The sequence below is a fragment of the Petaurus breviceps genome, unplaced genomic scaffold, assembly GCF_028583685.1.
Source record: "Petaurus breviceps papuanus isolate PSGF00001 unplaced genomic scaffold, PetGlider_PUasm1.0 184, whole genome shotgun sequence".
Lineage (NCBI taxonomy): Eukaryota > Metazoa > Chordata > Mammalia > Diprotodontia > Petauridae > Petaurus > Petaurus breviceps.
In genome coordinates, this window is record NW_027185793.1 from 3,428,714 (window position 1) to 3,439,438 (window position 10,725).

Sequence of the window (10,725 nt, forward strand, 5' to 3'; positions counted from 1 at the left end):
CATTTTGATCTTTTCGTTTTTAAGTTTACCCAAAAATCTCTTTTTAGAGTTCCCATTATTGATCATTTAGTAATTTCCCCAATGTTATACTTAGCAGTTAAAAGCTGAAAGTAACCCCCATGGCCTTATTTGTACTTGAATAAGGGAGGGAGAATATGGTTCACCCACATACACACAATTTAGCTGCTGTAGTCACAGAAGACCCATAATGTAGTCACAATGTATTAATGAAGCATTGAACTCACTGTAGAGATGCAAATATACCCTTATGGTGTGTAAAATGTGAAGGTATAAGAAAACTTTACTCTGATGAATTAAAGAAAGTGATGTGATTGGCTGAGAAAATAAATTAGCTAACCCCCAAGGGCTGTGTTCTTTAAACACTAGAGAGGAGAAGGCATTCAAATCTTGAAAGATTTGTGAAGCATAGGAATCTCTCCCCAACCATCTTCCTCAGCTTTCCCATTACCCATGGAATATAGAAGCCACTTGCCCAGAGGGAGCTACTTAATAAAAGAAGTGAAAATTGGAGACATTGCAAGCAGGGAATTACCTATTAAGTAAAATCTTGTCAAAATTGCTCTTCTTTTCCCCCTCACCACAATTGGCTGTGTATCTTTGAAAGGAACTATTCAATTAGTAGGAGACATTTATTCAGAGAAGCATATGCCATACAACTACTGCTACAGATAGTCAGTCACCCAAGGAAGGAAGCTTCTAGGAGCTAGCCATGGCAGTCTAGAGTCAAGCTGTGAAGAGGTACAGACCTGGGGAAACTAAATGGGCAGCATATCTAATAGAGATGCTGTGCCTAAGGGGAACTGAATGATGACCTTAAGAAAAGGGCAAGGACTTTCACACTGTATAGTACCAGGAGTTGTGAGCTGCCTTTGCAATGTATGTATCCAACATGTGTGCCTCACTAACACTAGATTGGAGGCCATTCCTTTTATGGAAATTTAATGCATTTGTGGGAAAGTATGCCATAACTTTATAGAAGCAATGCTTTGTAACTACTATTATTTCTATGCTATTATAGTAAATGTCTTTGCTAAAAGATGATTGTATCTGTGGGTTACTTGTTAATGGGAAATACATCAGTGGGGGCTGACGAGTTAGAATATTAGAAGAATGCCACAAATTGCACCTTAAACCTGAAGTACCAGCCAGTCTCCTGGGAACATACCTACAAGAGTAGGTACAAGTTAGAGAAACAGCCCAGAAGGGATACTATACTAGGAAGATTTAATTGAGATAATCACCCATTTTCCTGCCTATCTGGGGGCTACTTGCCCATGTAATAGCTTAGGTAGAAGTAGAGAATGGCTAAGTATACTTCAGGCTACTTTTGGGTCTTCCCAGCAGAAGTGTTCTTGAACTAAGAATATTAGGAGTCCAGAAAATAGCTGCTTGGGGCAGCTAGGTGGTGCAGTGAATAGAGCACCATCCTGGAGTCAGGAGGACCTGAGTTCAAGTTTGGCCTCAGACACTTAAACACTTACTAGCTGTGTGACCTTGGGCAAGTCACTTAATCCCAATTGCCCTTCCTTCCCCACTCCAAAAAGACAAAATAAAATAAAAAAAAAAGAAAATGGCTGCTTCATCTCTGAGATAATATGATATAAGAACTAAGGCATTTAATATACCAAACCCCAAGCGAGCTTTTTATTGTTTACTTTTAAAATGTTCATAGCTTATAATGTATAAACTAATCACTAGGCTCTTTTTTATTATCTTTTTCTTTCCAGTTGATTTAAAAAAAAAGACTTCATCCTCAAAAGTCTAATATTTTTTCACACCTTTGTCACAGATACTAACCAATCTAGTAAGATACACTAGCAAAACAGTTTAAAAAATTCTTTGTTCTACTTTCCAGGCATTTTTCTTGCTAGATGCTTGCTCATGCTTCCCCAGCAATAGTTGTGAATGGTAAGGGAGTTAGATGTAATTCATTGTATCCTTTAGAGTTTCAATATAATCCATTTACACACTGCATTGAATAGCCTTTTCTAGGAGAAAAATAATTTCTGTGAATGACCTCTTCTTTTATGCCTACTTTCCATAAGGGTCACTGAAAAAATGTGTACTTTAAGCATTTAATCAAGAAATGAATATGATTGTATATCACATGCAAGTGAGGGAAATAGGAGTGTACAGTCTGTCTGTTTTATGATTATTAAAGGAAGCAGTTTTCCAAAATGAGTAAACTGTCTGCTTGAAGTGGCTGTGGTTATAATTCAACACTGAAAAGAATTTCTGTAGGTTCAAGAGATTTAATGATTGTCAACTTTTCATATGCATATATGCACAGAAATGTTTGACTTGCTTTTTTTCTGATATTTTTTGTGGCAGGTAGACAAAATTTCAATGCTCTATCTTATTTAAAATCTTGCAGTTTTGATTTTGCAAATTATTAACCTGAGATTTATGACTCCAGTTCCATTTCTGATTTTGACATTTTTCAATTATAAATTTTTCTTTACATTTTAAGGTGTTGGATTCAGAGTTGGAGGAGCAATGGGAAGTAAATATTTTGTACTACAAGTACATTATGGGGATATCAGTGCTTTTAGAGGTAAGTGTTGTGAAATTTCGGTAAAATAACTCTCAAAATCATACTTTTGAGGGGTAATTGATCTGAGAAATGTATTCCTTAAGTAAATGTAGAGAGGCACCTTTTCCAAAGCACAAGTGCCCAAAGATATTCCCTTGCTGTTAGAAGCTATGCAGTGAAACATGGAGAGTTTGTTGGGTAAGGGAAAAGACATGTCAAATTCATCCCAAGATAAGAGAATTACTATTCCTATAGAAAAAAATATATATAAGTGGGGGTTAGATATAGCTGCAACAATCTTTTCAGTAATATACTTCAGGTTTAGTGGGCTTTTGTAGTCTACCCTAGGAATTGTACTACAATGTGTAACAGGATTTCTATAGGAAATCTCATTCTACAAAATTCTACAAAACAATTTCTTTGTAAGTGTGGGCTACCTGGTTTTGTTGGGGAGAAAAACCCATTAAAATATAATTGAGTATATATGTACTGAACTGAATATTTTGAATAATGGAAGTACCATATCTTGATAATGTAGTATTCACACTCAGCCCTTTTCCCACTCCCTTCCAAAGGACTAAACTTGAATTTTGGGTTGGGCTAGAAGATCAAGGGGGAGAAGGTCTCCTAGATTTTAGTTTGATGGTAGAACAGGATGTCCTGCTTTCCCCCTACCTATACTGTCTTAGAAGATAATTTCCTTGTCTCTACTCCCCTCCACCTCTGGAACAATAGATATAGATCATTTATATTATTTTCTACTATGCTTAGAAGCAACAGATACCACAATCAAAGCTATTAAAACACATACACAGTGGAGTCAAGATGGCAGGGTAAAAGCAGGACTTCTGCAGGCTCTAGTTTTCTTCCCCAATTCATGTAAAAGGGAACTCTGAACAAACTTTGGAGCTGCAGAACCCACAAAATGACACAGAGAAGCTAACCTCCCGCTGAGAACAGCCCGGTAGGCTGGCAGGAATCGGCAAGCACAGCACTCTGGGAGCTAAACCCAGCCCCATGCCAAGGTTTTAGCCCCAGAGCAGGCCTGGCCAGCCACCAGCTGGAGGGAAACCAGAGCACCAGCAGCTGTGGCCGGCTCCAGAATTATCAACACATAGATTGGAAGGACAAAGTGAGAGGTCAGTGCAGTGTGGACTTTGGGACCCAGTAGTTAGAAGAGCATTGGCTTTTGCCCCCAGGGCAACAAGCCACTGAAGAACAGCGGTTGGCAACTGCAGCCACATGGCAGCTTCAGCCCCTGGCCTGCAGAGTGTAGGGGGACCAAGCTACCAGTCTAAGGGGTAATCGCTCTTGCATTAACCTGCTTGGACCTGGTTTGTGGTCTAGGGTGGAGATCCTGGGGTGTGTGTCCAGCTTGCCAGAGCATGTGGAGGCTTCAGAGAGGACACCCAACTAATACCTCCAGCAGCTGAGAGCTCCCCTGTCTGGTAGCAGAGTCCTACTGTGGCAAAAAGCCCAGGGGTCAAGTGACTGAGGGGTGACATGACCAGGCAAAGGAAACAAAGCAGACAGAAGATTCCAACATTAGACTACTATTTGGGAACAAAAAGGATCAAAGCATGGAACAGGAGGAAGACAGTGAAGTCAGAACTCCTGCACCAAAAGCTTTAAAGGAAAATATGAGTTGGTTACAGGCCATAGAGGACCTTAAGAAGCAGATAAGAGAAGTGGAGGAAAAATTGTGAAGAGAAATGAGAACAATGCAAGAAAATTATGAAATGAGAGTCAACAGCCTGACTGAAGAAAATAACACTTTAAAAAACAGACTAACTCAAATGGCAAAAGAGGCTCAAAAAGGCAATGAACAGAAGAATGTCTGAACAAACCGAATTCGCCAGATAGAAAAAGAATCTCAAAAGCTCAATGAGGAGAATCATAGCTTCAGAATTAGATTGGAGCAAATGGAAGCTAATGACTTTATGAGAAATCAAGATGCTGTTAAATAGATCCAAACAAATGAAAGAATAGAAGGCCAATGTGAAATATCCCATTAGAAAAACCACTGGCCTGGAAAATAGATCCAGGAGAGATAATTTAAAAATTATTGGACTACCTGAAAGCCATGATCAAAGAAAGAACCTAGAAATCATCCTCCAAGAAATTCTCAAGGAAAACTGCCCTGATGTTTTAGAACCAGAGGGCAAAATAGAGGTTGAAAGAATCCACTGATCACCTCCTGAAAAAGATCCCAAAAAGAAAACTCCTAGGAATATTATAGCCAAGTTACAAAATTCCCAGATTAAGGAGAGAATATTACAAGCAGCCAGGAAGAAACAATTTGAATATTGTGGAAACACAATCAGGATAACCAAGGATCTGGCAGCTTCTACACTGAGGGATACCGAAGGGCTTGGAATGTGATATTCCAGAGGTCAAAGGATCTGGGATTAAAACTAAGAATCACCTACCCAGCAAAACTGAGTATCATGTTTCAGGGGAAAGTATGGTCATTCAGTGGAATACAGGACTTTCAAGCATTCTTGATGAAAAAAACCAGAGTTGAATAGGAAATTTGACATTAAAGTACAAGAAGCATGAGAAAGTAAACAGGGAAAAGAAATCATAAGGAACTTATCAAAGTTGAGCTATTAACCTTCCTGCATGGAAAAACAATAATTGTAACTGATGAAACTTTTCTCAGTATGAAAATAGTTGAAGGGAATAGAAATATATATGTGTGTGTCTATATATGAGGGTATATGGGTATATGAATACATATGTGAATGTGTGTATATATGTTTACAGGTATACATAGATAGAGGGCACAGGACCAATTTAGTAGGAAAGGATGTTACTTAAAAGGTGAAATCAAGAGGTGAGAGAGGAATATAATGAGAGGAGATGGGGAGTGACAGAATGGGGTAAACTATCTCATATAGAAGAGGCAAGGGAAAATGGTTACAATGGAGGGGAAGAATAGGAAGGCAAAAGGGAATGGGTCAACCTTATTCTCATTGAATTTGGCTCAAGGAGGGAATGAAATACACACTAAATAGGGTATCTCACCCTACAAGAGAATAGGGGGGAAGGGGATGAGAGGAGGAATGATGGGGGGGGAGGGAAGTTGGAAGCACCCACTTTTGAAAAGGTATGGGATCAAAGTAGAGAATACAACAACTAGGAGGTGAGATAGGAGGGAGGGAAATATATAAGTCTTTTACAATTTATCTACTATGGTAATGTTTTGCATTAGCTACACATGTACAACCTATACTGAATTGTTTATCTTCCCAGTAAGGGAAGGGAATGAATCTGGAATTCAAAGTTTTAAAATCAAATGTTTAAATACACACACACACACACACACACACACACACATATATATATATATATATACTATTATTAATACTATTTTACATTTAATTGGGAAATAAGATATACAGGCACTGGAGCATAGAGGTCCACCATGCCCTACTGCAAAGTCGAAAGGGGTATGAGAGAACATATGGGAGAGAGCATATTGGAGGAGGGGATATCCTGTGGGACTGCCATTTTGGGGTGGTGGGTAGGGGAAAAAACAGGGAGAAAATTGGTAACTCAAAATCTGGCGGAAATGAATGATGTAAATCAGAAGTTAATAAAGCATTTGAAAAATGAAAAAAAAACACATGCACACATATGAATGTCAAAATAGCAGAAGGGAGTTGGAAACTGCTCAGATTGGGGGTGAGAAAGAGCACAGGCAGTGTAGACATGAGAGATCTCCTTGAGATCCACCTCACAGAGCCAGGGCATCAAGAAAATCTTGATTTGAATGGTATCAGCATGGCACGAGGAGGCAGCATGATATAAAGGGTAAGATGTATAAAGAATCAAAAGATAGAGAGTCAAAAGGCCAGTGTTCCATATAAGTTCTGATATTTATTTTCTTGGTCAAAACACTTAAATTCTGTAGAACTTGGATCCCTCAGCTATAAAACCAAGACATTGAACTATATAACCTACTAACTCTAAATTCTCATTATTCCATGGTATTCAACTGCTGCTAGGTCATTTAAGGGAAACAAATAATGGGAAAGTTGCTGCTATAGCTCTTGAATCAAAATCACCTGTTCTTGGTGATGAAAAAGGGCTGATGGAAAAGAGAGTCTGTGGCTAGAGTGAGGGAAGTATGGTGAGAATAGATTCGTTCTTGGCATTTTTGGTCCTGGGTTTTTCTCTCCTTATGTGAGTATTGGGTTACATGGGAATATTCACAAGTGTCAAGTACTGTGCCTAGTACATAGGAGATACTTAATACATGTTGATTGCTTGATGACTAGTATGCTTCTAGGAATTTCCATACAGTGAATACCAGAACTGGAGATGTAAACCATCATCAAAGCTGTCATCAGTTTCAACCTAGTGCTTTTTATTTGAGTCATATGAGCTTGTCTTGTTACCAATTTCCTGCCCCTAGAGAGATGGCCCAGTGGTGGACATTTGTCATAAGTAATAAATTGATTCATTTTAAAATTTTAACCTACTATTAATGAAATAGAAGCTAGTCAAATTTCTAATAATTCTATCACATAATTACAGAATGTCAGAGTTTGAAGGGATGCCATCTAATCCAATCAAATACATATACAAGAAATCCCCTGTATATCACATATGACAAGTGACCGTATGGATTTTGCTTGAGGACCTCTACTGAGTGAGAACCCACTAATTCCTGGGGCAGGAATCTTATTTTTGGATAGTTCTAACTATAAGAATGTTTTTCCTCAAATCTGACCTAATATCTCGCTGAAATTTTGATCCCTTACTCCTAATTTTATCCTCTAAGTACAACCAGAATAAATCAAGAATAGTTTCCAGGACTGATGAGGATAATTCCTGTATATTCTGTTTTTGTCAGGGTACATCTTGAGTATTGAATTAGATTTGGGATGCCAAGGGGAAAAAGGGCATTGATAAGCCAGAGGGTATCCAAAGGAGGACAGCCAGGATGGTGAAGGGCCTTGAGTCCATGACTTATGAGGACTAGTTGAAGAAAATTAAGATGTTCATCCTACATAGAAAAGAATGGAACATGATATCTGTATCCAAGGATTTGAAGGGCAGTTATGAAGAAGGCAAATTTGACTTACTCTGTTTGACCCCTGAGGACAAAAGCAAAGCCAATAGGTAAAAATTACAGAGGTAAATATAGGCTTGATATTGGGGGGCGGGAGACTTCCTAATAATTAGATCAGTCTGTATGTGGAACTGAGTGTACTAAAAGGACAGGAGTTCCCTTCCACTGAGTCTTCCACAGAGTGTTTAACCAGTGTTTTAGAATTGCATGAATGCCAGTGGAGTGCATGGTCTATCTATCATTGCTCTCTTACTCTAATTGTGTAACTTGTCCACCTCTTTTTCCAGTCATATCTCTCTTTGATAGTATTTATGTCACGTATTTTGCATAATTCTCTGTTGGTAATGTGGTGTAGCCTATTCAGGATTACAAAGGGAAAACCAAATAAATGAAGAATGACTCTTGCAGGGAATTGTAGTATGCAGTTGAATGGGGAACCCATTCAGTTGGTCTGTTAATACGGATATCTTGGACATATGTTAAAGATTGGCAACAAACCTGCCCAGAATTTTTTAATGGGGGAAGAGAATGGATTTGGAGGGCTGTACCATCTTTGGGAAACTACAGGATGCTTTTAATGACCTCCCACTTTCTCCATGAAACAAAGGGTCATCTTTTTTTAACATCAATTTTCCAATGATGTTGTATGACCGTAAGTCATGGGATACCACAACTCTACAGAATTAAGTCTATGGGTCTTCCAAAGGTCAGTAAATAGTGTGCATGGTGGGTGGCTGTCAGCAACAGTATATTTATTATTAATGTATTCTACTTGTCAATGCATTTCCTCCTGAACATTGCCCCCCATAACTGAATACAGTATTGCAGTTTTCATCAAAGCTTCAGAGTTTAGTGTAAAATCATGTATTACAGATGAATTTCTAGTGTTGTTTTTTTTTGTTCTGAGAACCAAAATGCATTTTAACTTTAAAGGTAGTTATTCTTTACTATAAGATTGGTTTTAATCTTTATCTGAAATGGATTCTTGCTGTTTTTGTGAGACCAGGTTGTAAGATAGAGATAATGAGTTAGAAAGACTGATTTGAGCTAGATAGTACTATATACTTTCTAGAATTTGTCATATAACTACAACTAAAGTTAAACCCTAGTTAAAAATTAATGTAAATGATTGATTCAGTACTAAATAGACTCTATTCTGTCTCATTCCTGAGTCACTTTAGAGTCTATGCTAAAGGATATATAGTACTACCATTTGATATACTGCAGTATGACTGGCATCCTATTAACCAGCACAATTAAATATGCCTCCCTAATGGCCTGACTTAATATAAGGAATGATTTTAGCATTGGGAATATCGGTCCATAAACTAGTAAGAGATCTCAGTTGTAAGAACCTAAAGGCAGATTACTGCAAATTAAGAGCTGTGGGTAGAAGTTGTATTGAGGCATATCTAGGCTTGATAAAAGGAAAAACTTCCTAAAAAGCTCTTTCCAAAAGTGAATTGGGCATCCCTAAGACATACTGACTGCATTCTTACTGGAGATCTTTAAACAAAGGTTGAATATTTGTAAGAGAGATTTTTATTCAAGTATGGTTTGAACAATGATGATTTCTGATGACCTATCCAACTGTTAAATTCTATGATTTTGTCATGAAAAGTAAAAGGCTGGGGCAGCTAAGTGGTGCAGTGAATAGAGCACTGGCCCTGGAGTCAGGAGGACCTGAGTTCAAATGCAGCCTCAGACATTCAACACAAAAACTAGCCATGTGACCTTGGGCAAGTCACTTAACCCCAATTGCCCTCCAAAAAGTGGAAGGAAGGAAGGAAGGAAGGAAGGAAGGAAGGAAGGAAGGAAGGAAGGAAGGAAGGAAGGAAGGAAGGAAGGAAGGAAGGAAGGAAGGAAGGAATAAAGAAGTCATTTCTCTCCATTTCAAAATTTACATTTCACAAACATTGCAAGGAATGCAAGCCATAAAGCTTTCTCCTGGATTTAAACACTGGAAAAGTCAATGTTAAGAATTTCTGCTCCAATTTAAAATACATACAGATATGTCAGAAAGCAGAGTGATATAGCAAAAAGAATACTTGGAATATAGACTTGGAATCAAGGTTTATAGCATCATGTTAATGGGAAACAATCTGGGGTCAAAGAGCCTGAAGTATTCTCTTCAAATTAATGAGCATGAGCTGTCAGTGCACTGGCTTTGTGGTGTCTATTTTGGCTACTCAGAGATTTTGTTTATGTATTTATTATTATGGGCTTTGTTCTAGGTAGGTGAGGTTGCTCAATAAGTTAAATTTCCAATAGGTGAGGTTTTAAGTGAGATGTTATCTGCCTATATACTGTATCTTCTATGAAGAATGTACTTTCCTTAAGAGTCAAGACTTTGATTTTTATTGTTGTTTGCAGTATTTTCAACACAGTAGGTGTTTAATAAATTCTTGTTTGTTTCCATTGAATTAAATGTGCCTAGTATATATACACATAAAACTTAATTGCACTCCTACCTCCAACATACCTGCCCACAGCTTCCAATCATTTATGGTCAAAGACTGATGGAGAATTGGAAAAAAAATTGAAAAAACATAGGGAGGAAGTGATGGAAAATATAGGAAGTTAAAGGAATTCTTGCGAGAGGAAATATCAATTATCATTACTAGCTGTATGGTTTGTCCCCTTTTTACTGATGATGCTGCTACTATACAGTCACTTCTTCAGGGAAGCCAATGGCAAGAACTTTGAAATTGTAAATAGAAATGAAATCCCCTGATACTATTTTCCATCAAGATGAAGTGTAGATCAGTAATGGGGCAAAATCTCTAAAATTATTTCATTCCAGTGTAAAAGTTCAGGGTTTTATTAACCTGGGATTCATGGAAATGTTTCAGGTAGTGTGTGAACTTTAATGTGTGTGTGTGTGTGCATACATATATTTATATTTGCATATGTACACTCATGTATGTATATATTATTTATCATTTCATTAGCCTCTAGCTGAAACTTAAATTTTCCTTCCATTATTAATGTGGGCAACAAACATTCTTAGAAGGGAGGATTTAATAGGTTTTCTCAGAGGTCCAATTCTCTCTCTCTCTCTCTCTCTCTCTCTCTCTCTCTCTCTCTCTCT

At 37.8% G+C, this 10,725-nt stretch overlaps 1 protein-coding gene across 10 annotated transcripts in view; it reads left to right on the plus strand.

Annotated features, from left to right (window-relative positions):
* PAM (peptidylglycine alpha-amidating monooxygenase) overlaps window positions 1–10,725 on the plus strand; it is a 369,904-nt gene that overhangs the window by 198,594 nt on the left and 160,585 nt on the right. For all 10 annotated transcript variants that reach the window (XM_069088092.1, XM_069088091.1, XM_069088094.1 and 7 more), the window contains one exon: window positions 2,492–2,575. In XM_069088092.1, the coding sequence (XP_068944193.1) occupies window positions 2,492–2,575 (84 nt within the window). The remainder of the gene's footprint in view (window positions 1–2,491; window positions 2,576–10,725) is intronic.